This window comes from Colossoma macropomum, unplaced genomic scaffold, assembly GCF_904425465.1.
Source record: "Colossoma macropomum unplaced genomic scaffold, Colossoma_macropomum, whole genome shotgun sequence".
Classification (NCBI taxonomy): domain Eukaryota; kingdom Metazoa; phylum Chordata; class Actinopteri; order Characiformes; family Serrasalmidae; genus Colossoma; species Colossoma macropomum.
The window spans coordinates 29,976,547-29,994,600 of record NW_023494789.1 but is presented as its reverse complement, the minus strand read 5'-3'; the positions used below and the strand labels follow the sequence as shown (position 1 = coordinate 29,994,600).

The following is an 18,054-nucleotide window of genomic DNA, read 5'->3' as shown; positions in this document are numbered from 1 at the left end:
AATTTGCTGCTGGTATCCTAATTAGGGAGAGGCAGGTGACCCTGGGGAACATGGTAGTAAAGGTCAGCAAGGTGATATAGGACCTCCAGGCCCTTCAGGAGTACGGGTAAGGACTGTAGTGTGTTCACTCTGTAGAAACGTTTCTGAATTTTGTTGCTTGTTTTGTGTTAACTATTTCTTTTTTTATTTCAGGGACCTGAGGGTCAACGTGGACCTGCAGGAACCAGAGTAAGTAAAACACCTGAGTCTTTTTGGATGGTATTCTGTGTCATAGTCTGTCTGTCTGTTTGTGTCTTTCTAAGTTTGGTTCATGGTCTGCTGAAGGATAGGACAGTTTCTGGTTTTAATGATATATTGTGGTATAAAACCCCCTAATAACAATAATAATAATAATAATATTATTATTATTATTATGTTTCACATTTTAAGAATTCCTAATAATAATTTGTGCACAATTACTGTCTGTCAGGGTGAAAGTAAATAGCCTACTGCTACAGTCTCCCTGCAAAGTGCACTCTAGGATAACATATTTATAATCTGAACCATAAACCAGAATTTTGTATTTTCTTTTTTAAAAAGTTGTTTTTGGTGTTATAAAGACAATAAAAGACGATAAAAGTCAATATAATGCCACTGGTGAAATTATTTACTTGTGTATTAGTGCTTTTTAAACACATTCCCCACAATAATGCTAAAAACCATGATATTTTTGGTCACAGATATCATGATAAAAAAATTTAATACCATCCCGTCTAGAGTCTGCTTTTTGTGTCAGACTGTCTTGGTGTCTTCAACATCTAAATGATCAGCTTAACTCTACCATAGTGTACAGTAGGGGTGAGCAATATTTGACAATATTTATTGTTTCGTGATAAATTGTCACATTTCATCACAATACTTTTCTGAACATATGGATATCGTCAGTTCTTAAAAAACTGATTAACTGCATGTTTCATTTAAAAGGAGCATAATTAATCCTTTTTAATTGGATTGAGTGCAGTTCAGAATGTGAAATGTTGAATAAAGTCATTGTATTCATAGCTTTTTGGTTTTGTATTGACAGTGTTTTTTTAAATGTCTCTGCTGGTTATTTTTTCTCTGTTTCATTTTATCAAACCTCTGAAAAAGTAAATATAGTATGTCTATTGTGTATTGTGAAAATGTCTTGACGTATTGTGACGTTATATGTATGCCATATTGCCCACTCCTAGTCTACAAATCATGAGTCACATCTATTGCTTCTCTACAGGGTGATCCAGGCGAAAGAGGCAGCCCAGGAGAGAAGGTACAAGCTCGCAGAATGTCATTGTCCAGTTTAAGACAACAGTTAATGTGATTGGGTCCAAAGTTGCTGTATAATTGTTCAGTCAATCAGTCAATTCCACCATATTTAGTCTGTAAATAATTACTCTGTTATAACACACTTGATTTTTTTTTAAACAAGTTTTACATGCAACGCTATATCTAATATCAAGACTTTCGTATGGTTTGTGTAATGCTTTGTGTAGACTGTCCAATTGTCACATAATTATTGGTATTAATCCACGTACATGTGCATTGTTTCACCAAGGTTATCATCTTGTTTACCCTGACACAGTTATTCATTCTAAACATCCACAGCATCTGTGGTTATTGATTTTGTGTATGTATTTGTGTGTGTGTGTGTGTGTGTGTGTGTGTGTGTGTGTGTGTGTGTGTGGGCACTCTCAGGGAGAGAGAGGAGCTGCTGGATTGGATGGACGCCCTGGTCAGGATGGAAAGCCTGGACCACCCGGACCTGCTGGTTTAAGGGTCAGATCACATGCTCTCTAAATGCAAATCTCACTGTAGAAACTTAAAGGACTACTGTGCTCACATATGCATTGAGCTGATGTTGATTTTCAGTTTACTGGGATAATCTGAGAAATACATATTAATACATTTTAAAAGTATAAAATACATTTTAGAATACATTTTAAAAGTGTTTTTTTTTCTTTTGGATAAAATAAAATGGATTGTAAGACACACTCATAATGCACTGTGTTCTAGAGATGAAAACAGTCTATATGAATTTGTGATAAGGAAAGCAGAGATGAGAAAATAAGTAATTCATAATATGATTTGAAAATCCAGCAAATATGTTGGGCTTTCAGCACATATTGATCAATTAAATTGCTCAATGGTTAATTAATGAGTCTTTCTGATGAATGTTCAGAAAGCTCTGATTGTGACTTTAATGTGAGTTTAAGATAATTCCACTACTGCGGTGACCATGATGTCTAATGTTTTCCAGGGTGACTCTGGTAAATCAGGAGAACCTGGCCGAGATGTGAGTAAATGTTATTGCTCTCCATCTGTCTTTTTTAAAAGCATGGTTTTAATCTTCATCCACTAGAGGGAGATTACGCTTTCCTCATCTCTCACAGATGAGGCACAAAGTGAAAATCTTTAATGGCTTATGAAGGCATGTTTTGTGACAAGCATTGCAATATGCATTTTGCTACTTTCTCAGGGTCTACCAGGACTCAGAGGACCTCAGGGGCCCCCAGGGCCTGTAGGACCTCCAGGATCTGCTGGCACACCTGTAAGACATATTAAACATACATACTAGACAGACAAACATGAGGGTTAAGTGCATGCAGTGCAACAACCCAGAAATGCTATGTAGACATGGGTACAGTGACATGATGAAACACACTTTTTTCTATTTTTTTTTACTAGGGTAAACCAGGAGAGGATGGAAAACCTGGCCTTCCAGGAAAAGTTGTAAGTCTCAAAACTCCTAATCATGCTCTTCCTTTCCATCTTTGAAGATATTCTGAGAAATTTAAAATGCAAGCCAACTGAAGGGATACTAATTTCAGTGGAGAATGCTGCTCTGTGCCTTGTTACGACTTTGAGGTCATTTTAAATCCCTTGAGTGTTTTTCTTTTAATTAATCATTTATGAATGAATCAGAATGAATATTTTTTCTCATTAAAGGTCACATTTCTCTCATTTCCATTGTAAGATTAAGTTGATAACAGACTTGACTTGTTAGCCTTTTTGTTCACCTTTACCAAGAATTCCAATAATTATGCAAGACACTGTTTTAACATTATATATTTACCAACAGTATAAAATACAGTGTACCTACATTTTTAAAGTAAATATAAATGCTTACAGAAGCATAAGACCTTAAAGAACCATCCTGAATGCTTAAATCGTTCTTTGCGGTTTAGAAAATGGTGCTTTTCGTGTGTGTCGACTGTTATATTTAAGCAATAGAACACGAGAGGGAGTGTGTTATCGCAAAATAACATCACGGCTGTGATTTGGTCGCAGGTACAAGCCAAATTCCCCATACATAAAGTAAGAAATAAATAAATTGGGCCGTGCATGTGGCATTTAATATGTTTTAGTGTTAGCAATTCCTTCAACCAAATTATAGTTCCTTAACAAGCAGCTTGTTGCTACGTCAGAGTTACGAGCTCCACTCACTCGCTGCACAGCCGGCAGTTCGTTCTCCAGCTCCTTACACAGACCAACTGTGTAGTCTCATCTTCAGAGTCTGACCAAATCGGCTGTAGGTCAAATGTGATCTTAAAAGTATCCATTTTCTGTTTGTGCGCGAAGAAGTAAGTAAAAACGTTCAAATGGCTTGAGCGTCTCCTACAGCTGTCAAAGTCGTTGCTTAGCAACGGCGTTTCAGCGGAGTGATACAGAGTTTGTGAAAAACCTGTAATGTTATGGCGAAATAACAGCACGGTTAGAACACTTCTCAACCAATCGGCTTGCGTGGCCGGAACTAACTGTTGTATAATTATTATTATCGTTATCATTGCTATTTTTTACATAGTCCACACACAATAATATAAGATAATAGCCCACTCCACAACCCAGAATAACACAAGTAACACATACACATAACTTAAACTAATAAACAACAACATTTAACAACACAAGGAGTCCCTTTGTTGGAGGGCCCGCACCTACCATGAGCCTTTCCATGTGGCTGTCTGCATAGCCACCCCTCCAGAGTCTCTCAGAGCTATTCAGTAGAGCATCACTACGATACTGTGCGAGCAACACCCTCTTCCTGTGAGCTGGAAAACACTTTTTTACACTCAGAATCTGGTAAAATAGCATGTATGGTAGATGGTCAGTGTTGTGCTTACTTCACAAGCTCATGCAACCTATATGGCTTTCTCAGACAGCAGTAGCTACAGTTGGTAGATCACCCTCCAGGTATGATTTATTCCCCTCTGAAGTGGAGCTCTGTACAAAATGTGTCGAGCTGCACCATGGAAATGTCATCATGCTGCTCTCATTCCAGCTGAGCGAACACACCCCAGGCTGGCTCACTTAACGAGACAATTAAGCATTACGTAATAAGGCATTTCAACCATCTTGCTGATTATAAATCAGCCCAAAGTGATGATCATAAATCAGCACTTTGCACCATAATGACTTATCTGCGTGAGATAATTCAGCCTAATAAACCGAGTGCAGCAGAAACGGGAGATGAGCTCCACTCAGTCATGTAGAAATGCTCCAGTAACCCAACTGAGAGATTACAATGTGCCGGCGAGCCTCTGCTCCAAGTCTGTCCTCCATTTTGAAATTACTTATTGATGACATTACTGAAACTACTTTAGCAATGATAAGAGCTACTGTATTTATGTTTTTATAAGGCTGCTGATGGATGAGGGAACAGGCTACAAACGCACTTACAAACACAGAGTTTTCATACAAATGCCAAAATACTGGTTGCATAAGCAGAAAAGTGTTTGTCAGGACTGGTACATTAACAGCGAGTCAAGAACAGTTAACACCTTTGATAAAAAATGAACAGAAGGAACTGCAGAAAATGAATAGTGCAGATAATGGAAGGACACTTAAAAAATCTAATGCAGTGATTTGAGGTAGCATGTTTTCTTTTATTAAGTACAGTGTAAAAAATGGTTTGTCTTTTCAACCTAAAAAATTACTTCATGCAGTGAATGCAAAGCAAATTTTTTTATTTAAATGAACAAAAGCAATATTAGACATCACTTAAAATCTCAGAAACACTTCAAAGCATGTTCTGCTCTTTTCTGCATTTTACAGTATACCGTTCTTTCACCAAGAAGAGCTTAAATGATTGCCAATACTGTGTTTAAGACTTACTGAACCTCTCATCAGAGAGATACACCAGATATTTTCCTTTCAGTCAGATCAGTTTAAGTTTGGTTTTATTTACATAGTGCTTTGTATGACAGACCTTGTCACACAGCAGCTGTATCGAAGTCTGGGTCCAGACCCCCAGTGAGCAAGCCAAGGGCAGTAGCAGCAGGACAAACTCTGTAAGAGCATGAGGAAGAAACGCTGAGAAGAAAGAACAGAGAATCAGTTAAATTCAGCCTCTTCTAGACCACACCAAATATTACAGTTATGACACAGGTTTACATGTGACATTAACAGAGGCAAACAGATTAAATGGATCAAACATCCATGAGACAAGCCAATGTATACTGCTAAAGGTCTTTCACAAAATGTGTTTTATGAAAAAATGTTGGTTGCAAATCACCAGTAAAACGACAGCCATTTTGTAGTTACTGCACATCCCTCTTTTGTTCACAAACATGTCAATTATTTTGATTGAGTGCAGGAGGAGGCAAGCTTGTGAGCACAATGTAACACTTTGATTTTCTAATTTTCTCCATTATCTGAGAAATGTTTTTTTTTCATACAGCAACATACATATCTCTGCTACAATGAAAACTAAAATTAAAATTAAAATTGTAATACAGCTCAAAATGCTTTAAAAAGAGGCAGGTAAATAAAAAAACGGCATAACATATATGCATCAAAATACATATACAGCGCCCTCAACAATTATTGGCGCAGCTCGTTAAGATGTGTTAAAAGCCTTAAAATAAATTCAATTTTTATTTCAGAAGCATAATCACACACTGAAAATTGTAGAAAAATGTAACCTTTAACTCAAGTGAATTAAAAAAAAAATCCCTGACTTAGAAATCATTATTTTTCATAAAATCACCTGTTCCACAATTATTGGCACCCCTAACAATTCCTAGAAAATAAATGTAATTGAAGCATTTCTGTCATTTCTACTGTAGTTTATAAAGTTGATCAGAGTATCTAGGAACTTTAATTAGTAATTCATCACTTCCTGTTTCCCTGGGGTATAAATATGACATGACACAGAGGCCTATTTCTCTTATCCACTCTTCAACATGGGAAAGACAAGAGAACACAACCTTCAAGTAAGGCAGATGTGTGTCGACCTTCATAAGTCAGGCAATGGCTACAAGAAAATAGCCATTCGCCTACACCTGCCCATATCTACAGTCAGAGGAATCATCAAGAAGTTTAAAACAACTGGAACAGTGGCAAACAAGCCTGGACGAGGACGCAAGTTTATCTTGCCACCACACACAGTGAGGAGGATGGTAAAAGAAGTAAAAAGTTCTCTCACTGTTAGATAATTGCATCAAAGAGTAGCATCTTGGGGTCACAAAGTCTCCATAACAACCATCAGGCACTATCCACATGCCAACAAGCTGTTTGGGAGGCATGCACGGAAAAAGCCTTTTCTCACTTAGAAACATAAACGTAAACATCTCACTAAGCGGTACTGGGACTTCAGCTGGGACCATGTGCTTTGGTCAGATGAGACCAAGATAGAGCTTTTGGGAACAAACACTCTAAGTGGGTCTGGCGTAACACAAAAGATGCGGAAAAGCACCCTCTGTGAAGTATGGGGGAGGATTGGTGATGCTGTGGGCCTGTTTCTCTTCTAAAGGCCCCAGGAACCTTGTTAGGGTGCATGCCATCATGAACTCTTTGAAATACCAGGACATTTTAAATCAAAATCTGGTGGCGTCTGCCCGAAAGCTGAAGATGGGTCGTCACTGGGTCTTTCAGCAAGATAATGACCCTAAACATGTGGCCAAATCTACACAAAAATGGTTCACCAGACACAAAATCAAGCTCCTCCCATGGCCATCTCAGTCCCCAGACCTCAACCCAATTGAAAACCTGTGGGGTGAGCTGAAGAAGAGAGTGCATAGGAGAGGACCCAGGACTCTGGACAATTTAGAGAGATTGTGCAAAGAGGAATGGTTGAAGATCCCTCTCTCTGTATTCTCCCATCTTGTGAAATGTTATAGGAGAAGATTAAGTGCTGTCTTGTTGGCAAAATGGGGTTGTACAAAGTATTAACATCAGGGGTGCCAATAATTGTGGCACAGATGATTTCATGTAAAATAATTATTTCTTAATGTGGGATTTTTTTCCCACTGAATAAATGCACTTTAAATTAAAGGTTGGATTTTTCTCTTTTTTTGCATTGTTGTCCTGTACTATTTAAAAAAAAAAAAAGAATTTATTAGAAGCCTAAGAACACATCTTAACGAGGGGTGCCAATAATTGTTGAGGGCGCTGTATTAGACAACAGGAAGACACATACAACACAACAGGTTGTCAGTTATTTACATTTTACGGCATTTGGCAGACGCTCTTATCCAGAGTGACTTACAATTTCATCATTTTTACACAGGTAGGCGAAGGTAGTGTTAGGAGTCTTGCCCAAGGACTCTTATTGGTAAAGCGTAGGGTGTTTGCCCAGGCGGGGATTGAACCCCAGCCTACAGCGTGGAAGGCAGAGACGTTACCCACTACACTATACCAACCACGCCAGTTATGTTCAGAGCATTTAGTACTTACTGCATGGTGCATAGTGCAGACACAGTCTCTCCAGCAGGCCTAGCTCTAGTAACATAACTAAAACTAAAACAGAAGAGCCAGAAGGCAACACAGGCATGAGGTCACCCTGAGACATCAGCACACATACTTTCCATTGTCAACAGACTTGAGGGAGCATGTGAGAGTGACCTCTCAGTTTACTTTAATTCTCTACATCCATGAACCCTCAGATCAAAGTACATTTTCAGCTTAGGTTTACAGATTGCGATTGGGTTCTAGACACAGACAGAAAGGTTATTTTGCAGATGAAGAACTGAGTAGGAAAAGCTTTGTGATATATATAATTTTTAGCATTTTAGGTGCTAATATTAGGTGCTTCCTTTTTTGTGCATATTGTGTTAATACTAAGACTGTAACCAGGTTAAATAACCTATATACTAGATGTTGTATGTTGTTTTTGTGCTCACCTCACAAGCTTATGCAATTGTATATGGGTTTCTCAGAGAGCAGTAGCTACATTTGCTAACTGACCTTGCTGCTTTGATTTATATTTATTTGTTATTTTTTTCCTTTGAAAAAATTCAGGGTGAAGATGGTGTCCCTGGGGAAGATGGCAGAAAGGTAAAAAAAAAATCCGAGCAGTGCTTCTGAATCATACATTATTTTTATATTATTCTCATTGCCTCTTGGCTGTTTTTCTCTGCAGGGTGAGAAAGGAGACCCAGGACCCCCAGGAAGAAATGTAAGCAAGGCACTTTCCTTCAACTCTATCTCTTCCCCATATTTTATCTTTACACACAAGCTATAAGCTCTAAATTAAAATAAAGAAATGTTAGATGAGTCCAGAATGATGAACAGAGCCACAGAATATTCTAAAATCGCAGAGAAAGCTGTATGAATTTGAGAATTATCCTATAATGAAGTGAATAAATTTATTATAAATGTATTTTTCTTCTATTCTGTTATTCTCTCTTTGTGTCATTATCTAACTTAGTCTTTTTTCTTTCTTTTTTACTGCTTCACAATAGCAGCCAGTTGATGTTTACCTCACAGCATTATTTTTCTTTAATGATTATGTAAAGATTTTCTGTTAAGTGTAGCACAATCACAGCATAACTAAAATGTAGTGTAAATTTTCACGCATATCTGTACACACAGCCAGATTCCTCTCCTTTAAGGAAGGGTTCTGGTGTGTGTGTTGTTGACAGTAGCTGTGTTTGAGAAGGCCCACGGGAAGAGCTCTTCACAGATGAGACTATTTGATGTGCAAATTTATGCTCATTAATTAAAAAATTAATTTGTTCCATGGATGCTCCCCTCTCTTGATTTCCCTCTATGTCAGGGTCAAGATGGGCTGAAGGGTGATCATGGCATTGCAGGACCCTCTGGGCCAGCAGGACCCCCTGGCCCCCCTGGGGTGCCTGGCAGTATTGGACCCCCAGGACAGGTGCCTTTGTCTCGTGTGTGCTTGTGTTTTTCGTGTGTCTTTTGGTTTTCGAATGCATGATCGTACTGGTAGTCCCTCAAGAATTTATTTGATGTGCAAATTTTTGTCCATTAATTATGAAATCAATTTGTGTTGTGGATTTTCCTGTTGATCTTTCTCTCTCTCTGTCTCTCTCTCTCTGTCTCACTCTCTCTGTCTCTATCCTTATCTCACCCACAGGTGATATATTTTAAAGGGGCTGAGGTAGCACCAATCCCAGGACCCCAAGGGCCTCCAGGAGCTCCAGTGAGTAACAACAAATATTGCAAATCTTAGTAGATGCCAGTATTTTCATCCGTTGATATAACAGCTCTTTTGAAATGTCCATTAGTGGTACTACCCACAGCCAGTGATGACTGCTGCATTTAAATACATTTGCTTCATGTTTTACACAGATGTCTATAGCATTTCCCCAGCAAATGCGACCTTATATCACAATCTAAATGAATCTATAAACAATAGGTACATTTGTACAGGTAATGTCACAATGGCAGAAGCTTTAAGTCTCTGTTTCCTGCGTGTTTTGAAGTGGTGCTTGGCATTAGTTAACCTTTTGTACAGTGGACAAAAACAAAAAAAATTACTCCTAGACTGTAAGTGGGGATAGTCTAATGGAAATCTGTATATGTGTGTTTTCATATTTTTTTCATCATTTCTTTCAGGGAATTCCAGGGGTCCCAGGAACTGCAGGAGCTCGGGTGAGTTTACAAGCAAAAATGTAGTGCTACTATGTAGAATAAAAACCATAACAAGATAATAATTTATAATTTCATAGTTCATTTGTGCTGCTAAATGAATTAATTCTCTTTTTTAAAGGGAGAGCGGGGTCCACAAGGTGTAAAAGGAGATCAAGTATGTTCTATTAACTTTATCTGTATATCTGATTTTTAGATTGTCGTATTTATGTTTATTTATGTTTTTAAATTATACTTTTTTTTCAGGGAGATCCAGGCGAAGATGGGTCACCTGGGAAGCCAGGAACGCCAGTAGTAAGCCTACACACAGTGAAACACACATGCATACAAACAGATAGAGAGTTTACTAACATCTTCTTTGTCTCCTTCAGGATGTGAAGAGGGCACTTTCAGATTTTGGCATTGAGGTATTCAGATGTCATCATCATTATTCAGAAATCATTAATGATGTTTATGGAGTTTTAAAACCTCTTTCTTTCTGTAGGTCAGAGATTTGAAGATGGTGCTTGACAAAAAGGATATCCTGCTGAAAGTAGACATAGAGAAAGCAGATAAAGGACAAAAAGGAGATAAAGGAGATGCAGGATCCCAAGGCCCTTCTGGTGCTGATGTAAGTGTAAGCGTGTGTGTGTGTGTGTTTGTGTGTGTGTGTGTGTGTGTGTGTCTGTCAAGTTAATTGTAGGTCAAATTAAAAGCTTGGCCTTTTTTGCTGGCCTGTGCAGAGAAGAGCAGGTGTAGGGGCTGAATTCTCCTCAGGCACTGTCCATGGTGCTGTCCGTCTGTGGTGCTGAACCGACAACAGGCCATCAGCTGCTCTTGCCTAAAACCCTCCAGCAGCACAGTCTCATTTGCATTTGTCTCTTTCTCCTTTGTTTATTTTTTAGTTTTAACATAGTTATGTTATGAAAATGAGCTTACTAGAAGTTTAATTTTTGCCACTCCCATTTTTCTTCACTCCATTTAATCTTTCTCTCTGTGGCTTTCCTTCTGTCATTTTTACTCTCAATGTAAGGGTTCTCGTGGATTTCCTGGTGAGCGAGGGTTAAAAGGTGATAAGGGCGAGCAAGGGCCTACAGGCCCTCAGGGCCCAACAGGCAGGGCTATAGGAGAAAGGGGCCCAGAGGGCCCTCCTGGACAGGCAGGAGAGCCTGGAAAACCAGGGATACCAGGAGTACCGGGACGAGCTGGCGAACTGGGAGAGGTTGGCAGACCTGGAGATAAGGTAGTTGCAAAGACAGTTATCAGTAATACTTATTATTACTTTGTTGATTGCATTAATGTTAATGACTATACAAATATGGCTGTACGTTCGGAAAAATGAGGAGACTATTCAGTTTTAATTTCATGTGCAACTTTTAGGGAGAAAGAGGGGAGAAAGGAGAGAAAGGAGAATCTGTGAGTATACATCCATCAAGATCTTCACTTAAATCTGTTTATACAGTAGAACTTGACATTTGGCCTCTTTGTCTTTAGGGTAAACCTGGATTAGCTGGTGCAGCAGGACCTCCTGGACCCAAGGTAAAAATAAGGAGCAAAAACATAACCTAAAATCACTGGACCTAAACTATTGCATTTGACTGTATACGTATATGTATATGCTTTTTTCCTGATGCTGAGAAGTAAATAATTTGAATTTAAACAGTTTTGACTAGAAATTAAGAGTACTCTGTGACATTTGCACAGTGCTATGTGTATGGTGACTGGTGTTGACGTGTGGGTATGTGTGTGGATGAGGGAGTGAGGGAGATATGTTATAAGCAGGATTGGGTAGTAACTGAATACCTGTAACGGTGTTATGTAATCATTATACATAACTGTATTCTGTTACAGTAAAAAAGACAGTAATGAGATCATAGGTACATTTCAAAAACAAGGTGATCACCAGCAGGATTACACTGAAACCACGTACATTGTGTAGATTTGAAGAGTTTTTACGTTGGGGAAGAGGAGGGTCCTGCTTTCAGGAGAGATTTCTGAAGAATCCTCCTCTCCAGCAGCACACAGTGTTTTATTTAGTCAAAGTTTTTTTCTATTATTGTCAGAAAAGATCTGCAGCGTTTTCCCAAAGATATTCAAATCAGTCTTTTACCCTGATTTTACATTCCACCAGATTGTACAGCCGCAAACTGATCTGGAAGTAAACTTTATTTTATTTTAATTTGTTGCTACATAAAATTCTTCACTTTCACTGGCTATAAATCGAACTTTTGCAAACGTTAACCTGCCAGATTTTCATGCTAAGTTGAACTAATAGTACCTAACAGTTCCACAACATGAAAATCATGGGTGTAGAATGTTAATATGTGTAAATTATCATTTTCTGTAACTAAGACAATTAGCTTCCACTTAGTTTTCATATGAAGTGAGAACTGCTGAAACCGCTGAGAGATGAGGGAGCATCTACAAATTACTGTCATCAAAGTTCAAGTATGACACACCAATATGAAACCCGGGGAACACAAATGATGGCCAGTTCTGTTTATAAATTATTGTTAATAAGGGTCTCAGATTTCTGTCAGATTGATTTTTCGACTGTATAGTAGCTACATATTTTAACAAATAAGGTAAAATCCAAGGAGAGCAATATAGTTTAAACTACACTGCATTTGCATGTTGAATGGGATCATTGTATAGTGATTACTTATTTCTTTCTATTTTAGTCTCAAAGCTTTTTGATTTTTCTGTTAACATCACTTAATTTTTATCCTGGGGAGCTGTGCTTAGATTTTTAAAACTTGTCACCTTTTTCACTGCTCATGTCTAAACAAATTATACTGTACAAGTTTGTCATATTTCCGTATTGAAATGTTTACATATATTGCTCCGCTCAGATTTGGCCATTTTCTAAACATCAGATTAGTGACCGTTTGTGGCACAACATTCACTCATATACTATTATTATGTTTCATAAAAACAGTGCAGTGTTCCTGTTTGCCTTGTGTTGAATTAAATTCCTGTTGAAAAAGTTATGTTGAAATTATTTTCTACTCTCTTCATGTAATTATATGATTTTAAAAAGACAAGTAAACCGAAAGTAATGGAAAGTCATCAAATTACATTACTTTGAAATAGTAATACTTTAGATTAGGTTACAATTACATTTTTAAACAGAATACATTTTAAAGTAACCCTCACAACCCTGATTATAGGGCGATTCAGTGATTGAGCTCCCTGGTGTGCCTGGTCCACGGGGTCCACCAGGCCCTCAAGGTATTAAAGGAGAGGCTGGTGCACAAGGTCCTCCTGGACCTAAAGGAGAGCAAGTAAGTATCTTTTGTTTGTATGTGTGTGTTGTGTGTTGACTGTCTTTTTTGCACATATTTTTGTTTCTAAAGATGAAATTCGTCTGTCATTCCATTATTATTTAGGGTGTTGCAGGTGTTCGTGGAGAAAAGGGTGATAGAGGAGAAGCAGGTGAAAAAGGCAGAGATGGACTCCCTGTAAGTCTGAACTCTTTAAAGCTTGAGTCTGTTTTGCTTTATATGCAACTGTGGTTCAGTTTGCAGTGTTGATATTAAATTAACAAGGAAAATCGTTTTTAGGGGCTGACAGGAGAACCTGGAAAACCTGGACTGGATGGAAAGCCGGTGAGAAAGTGGTTGCCATGGATACCCTGAAAATGTTAAACATATTTGGCTTATTTTAACTGTCTGTACTCCTTATTAATGTTCTTATGTGCAAAGATTTATAATATGCTTGGCAATCATTTAGTATGGAATGTTCAACCTTTAATGATGAAACTATGAGTGCTGATGTGAATATTGGAATATTCATTATTATTCTTGCCATATTAAGGTGACCTGAAAAAGGTGAGTCCTAGAAAGCTTTTTGCTGTCTTGGGAAAATCTTTAAAGTAAGGTGGACTCAGCAGTTTGTCCTCTATGGAGTGCTTTATAAAGTTTATTTTTTTCTGCCAGCTGTGGCGTTGTTTTCAGTTAATATCACATGAAGGCAAGAGAAACAGTACTGAGATGCATGATAATTTTACATTAAAGAAAGATGAGACAGAGAAAGAAGTGAGACAGTGGTTGAAGGTAGGACATTAGTGAACTGAGGAGGTGGAGGAGCACTGAGGCTCCACTCACACCTTTATTTATTCCCCTGTGGAGCAGGGTTTCAAGGGGTCAGCCGGTCCAGCAGGCCCACCTGTGAGTAACAGTAGCCCAACATGGCAGCCCCCCTTGGGAGAGCCTGGGGATTGGCTGTGAAAGCTACAAAAGCTGCTGGAGCTGTTTCTCTTTGGCTGAGGCTACCCATAGATGAACTGTAGATAGTAACATATGCAGCATTGCTTCTAACAGCTCACCTCCCTGTCTTTTCTTTTCCCCAACCTCATACCTGTCTACTCCCACTCCTTTCTTATGTCCCTTTCTTCTCATTTCTGATTTATCTGTGCCCTTTTACATTTCACTTCTAACTTCTCTAACCATCACTGTCCTTTTCTCTACTATACTTTCTCTTCCTCAATCCCCCCCTCTCTCTTTCTTTAGGGCTTGCCGGGGTTCCCAGGAGTGCTGGGCAGACCGGTAGGTTTTTCTGTGGCTGTGACTGTTGGCTGCTATGCTTTTTGGTGGGAGTGGGGAGGATGATATCTGGGTGTCTCTCTGTCTGTCTGCTTATATTTCTGTCCATCTGTTTGTCTTTACTGTGTGTTCTATAAGTGTTTGTCTAAGTTATTTAGCTTTTTGCTACAATTGAGTAATGATGCACCATTCCAATATACTGGAATTGACACCAACAGTAATTTTAATTTGAAATATTTTTGATATTGGTAAGATGTGACCGGTCCAGTTTTAATGCTTTCTTAATACTAATACTTTCTTAAGCATGGATGTTATATAATTGCATAATTGTAACAGTTCTTATAGACCTAATAGAACCATGCAATTTAAAAAAACTACCTCCGCTTGGGCTGAAAGACTGGTCATTTTCATATAAATATCACAATTTTAAAGAGTGCAATTTTCAAATTACAATTGAATTTGTATTGCAGCTAATATTATCAACAAGATTATTTCAAATTTCAAGTGGGAAAATTTAACCTGACATTGCAGAGATTCTAAACAGCGTGTAGATGAGTTACACCAATAAGAAGCAACCAAACACCCATGTACTGTGTACATTATAAAACAACAACAACTAACCAGCAGTCTGGCAAACTATATTTAGGGTTCAAAGTATAAAAAAAATGCAGTTAGATATTTTGCCCTACTCATTCAGCCCTAGCTTCCACTATGGTACACTAGCCTCTACTGTATATTTATGTACTTTGTGACTACAAAACAATTGCCAAAACACGATTGTCTTAACACTGGTACTGGATCTGTACAGCCAAGCTCAGATATAAGAATCAGTATCCAGACAGAAAAGATGGATTGGTGCATCGCTACAATTATTTACATCAGTAGTATATGTGTGTCTGCTTATGTTATGGGGTGTGTGTCTGTAACTTCAACTGTACATATGTTTTAAAAGTAGGGTTGTCATTAATGCAAAAAAAACGATTGTCACAGTTTTTTTTTTAACATTTTCGCCATCTTACTCAAATACAACTGGCTTTTAAAGCAATACCTTTGGGACCTTTGACAGGCTATGCAGGGCAGTGCTCCTAGGGAACCCATGGATAAATCAATGAGCAGCAAACTAACAAAGGCAATAGCAGAGTGGAAAGCTATAATTCCTCTCCAGAGCCTCCACTGCAAAGAGAATCCTTGAGCTGTGAGCAAAAGCAAACAGGCTACAAGCATTGTATATATGATTGGAACATATGGCCACTGTTGCTTTCACTGGAAGTTGGAAACTGTGTTCATCCTATGGAAATCACATTTTCGGGTTCATTTTGAAGCCTGCATGCCTCACACAATTAAAAGAATCTTACTGATTTATTGAAAGTGATAAATACATTCCAGTGAAGCTTATCGTGTCTGCTTATAAAACTATATCAGAAAGCACTGCTTTTTAATTGGAAAACATCTATATATTGAGGAAATAAGGTAAATACTTGTTTGACAGCCCTAATTAAAAAGCATATGTATAGTGAATAGGCAAGTGTGTAATGTGTGTCAGTTCTTACAATGTTGAATATGCACAAGTTTACATGTGTTATTTACATGTGATTGTGTGTGTGGCTGGAAGCTCCTGCTGTATGTTAGTGTGCTGACTGTAACGTGTATTGCACACAGGGAAATCCTGGAGAACCGGGAATACGAGGACCAACTGTAAGTATATGTGTCACATGCACTTATAGTCAGACAAAACATGCAGAGAAGCCTTTTACTAATTATGGGTATCATTACAGGGACCAATGGGTCCAAATGGACCTCCAGGACCACCTGGTGTGAAGGTCAGTGTGTTGCCAGGCATATAGCCAGTGATTCTAATAATGTTACAGTGGAGGAATGTTCTGGCTATTCTGTATAGATGAATGCCATTGACTGACCAGGTTTGACTGCAACAATGAAAAGGTCATTGTGTGTGTTTGTGTGTTTATGTGTGAAACCCGTAGGGTGACAGTGGGGAGCCAGGTGTAGGAGTTCAGGTAAGTCTTTATTTAAACCACATGCTTACATTTAAGGGCCCTGCATCCTACATTTTTGCTGTATTTATTTTTCCTCCTGAGGTACACTTACATTTTTACAGGACTTCTCTTTATCCCTAAAGAGGCTGTGTTTGTTACTCTGCCTTCAAAACTGACATATTTAAATTACCTCTATTCTGATTGGCTGCCCTGAATTGTGCCTCATTCAAAAAGCAGTCCAGGCTGAAACACTCCTTATAACTTAAGTGTGAGTGGGCGGGGCTGCTGTAGACCGAATAGAAGGATATCTGTAAATGCAGTTAATTCAAAACAGGCTGTTTTTACAGTATACTTTCCATATATGGACTGAATGGACTGGGGAATGGTATGTTTAGAAACTTTGATAATGTTTATGTATTACATCGAACACATTTGTTTAAAAATTTTTACATGATATAGGCCTAAAATAACATGTATTCAGTCATTAAGCCCTTCAGTGTCTATGCTTATTGCATCCTAAGGCTTATTATTCAGATTATTCAGTACTTATGAAAAACAATGCAAACCGATTGATTCATTCTTAAGTTATTGCAGTGAGAAATGGAAGCCTGGACTATTCTCAAAGTACTGTAATTTTAAAATAAAAGATTTTGGTGTGGTCTGTAAGCATTGTTAGTGTTTTAAAATGTACCATTCACTCTCCAGTATATGTGGCTCATTTATGGAAACTAACCTGCAAAATCAGCCTGTTTTGAATTCATTGTTTGTGTCATGTCAGAAAATCCAACTCATTTACATATATCCACCTATTCAGCCAACAGCAGTTTAGGCTCATCAATTACTGCTGAAGTGAAGGAGTGTTTCAGCAGGGACTGATTTTTATTTTATGGCAAAGTACAGGAATACAGGGCAGCCAATCAGAAGGGAGATCATTTATCAGTCTTAAAGGCACAGTAAGAAAAACAGCCTGTTTTAATTCTAAGGGATAAAAACTGACTGACTACTTTTGTCACATTTAGCCAAGGACGTTAAACCATTGCACTGGCAAGAACACTAGAGTCTTCTCAGCTTGGTCATGTCTTTATACTTTTACAGGGCCCGCCAGGACCGCAAGGCATCAGAGGATTGCCTGGAATTACAGGCACACCAGGGGCTATTGTAAGATGAAAGCTACATTCAGTCCTAACCCTAATCTTAATGTTTCTAATAGCTTAATCTCCACCTTAACTTCCATTGAATCAATCTTTGAAGCGTGAGAGAAGATTTCTGTAAGATTATGTAATGGGCTGTTGGTGTTGCATAAAAATAGATCTTCAAATAAAAAAATTCAATGATATGAGACCATATAATCTGTCTGGGCTGTTACTCGTCATCGCGATGCCCTTAGACTTTCACTGAGCATAAGAAATGCAAATAAATTATTAATACAGGCCTCTTTTGAAGTGACAGACTTTTGCTTTGTATTTTAAAAAATGGCTACCAGTCATTCTCTTTCATCTAACTAGACAGGAGTCTGAAATGCAGAATATGACCTATGATATCATCCTTAAAACATAGCTAAAACTGAATAGTAAAATGTTTTATCAATTTCTTCAAGAATAATTGCTAGTTCAATACTAGTTCTAGACACTAGTATCCATTTCTGTACAATTCAACAGAATCACATTGTATTAAGCTCTAAGTAAAAA

At 38.1% G+C, this 18,054-nt stretch overlaps 1 protein-coding gene across 6 annotated transcripts in view; it reads left to right on the top strand.

Moving 5' to 3' along the window:
* Positions 1–18,054, top strand: part of col7a1 (collagen, type VII, alpha 1) — an 84,732-nt gene that overhangs the window by 48,444 nt on the left and 18,234 nt on the right. For 5 of the 6 annotated variants that reach the window (XM_036570846.1, XM_036570844.1, XM_036570845.1 and 2 more), the window contains exons 60-86: positions 26–106; positions 193–228; positions 1,250–1,285; positions 1,711–1,791; positions 2,273–2,308; positions 2,492–2,563; positions 2,701–2,745; positions 8,254–8,289; positions 8,375–8,410; positions 9,011–9,115; positions 9,335–9,400; positions 9,817–9,852; positions 9,971–10,006; positions 10,096–10,143; positions 10,221–10,256; positions 10,334–10,459; positions 10,862–11,071; positions 11,209–11,244; positions 11,323–11,367; positions 12,999–13,112; positions 13,218–13,289; positions 13,392–13,436; positions 14,340–14,375; positions 16,032–16,067; positions 16,148–16,192; positions 16,355–16,387; positions 17,462–17,524. In XM_036570846.1, the coding sequence (XP_036426739.1) occupies positions 26–106; positions 193–228; positions 1,250–1,285; positions 1,711–1,791; positions 2,273–2,308; positions 2,492–2,563; positions 2,701–2,745; positions 8,254–8,289; positions 8,375–8,410; positions 9,011–9,115; positions 9,335–9,400; positions 9,817–9,852; positions 9,971–10,006; positions 10,096–10,143; positions 10,221–10,256; positions 10,334–10,459; positions 10,862–11,071; positions 11,209–11,244; positions 11,323–11,367; positions 12,999–13,112; positions 13,218–13,289; positions 13,392–13,436; positions 14,340–14,375; positions 16,032–16,067; positions 16,148–16,192; positions 16,355–16,387; positions 17,462–17,524 (1,647 nt within the window). Of the gene's footprint in view, positions 1–25; positions 107–192; positions 229–1,249; positions 1,286–1,710; positions 1,792–2,272; positions 2,309–2,491; positions 2,564–2,700; positions 2,746–8,253; positions 8,290–8,374; positions 8,411–9,010; positions 9,116–9,334; positions 9,401–9,816; positions 9,853–9,970; positions 10,007–10,095; positions 10,144–10,220; positions 10,257–10,333; positions 10,460–10,861; positions 11,072–11,208; positions 11,245–11,322; positions 11,368–12,998; positions 13,113–13,217; positions 13,290–13,391; positions 13,437–13,961; positions 13,998–14,339; positions 14,376–16,031; positions 16,068–16,147; positions 16,193–16,354; positions 16,388–17,461; positions 17,525–18,054 lie in introns of all 6 variants that reach the window. The other variant, XM_036570841.1, reaches the window with a different exon arrangement.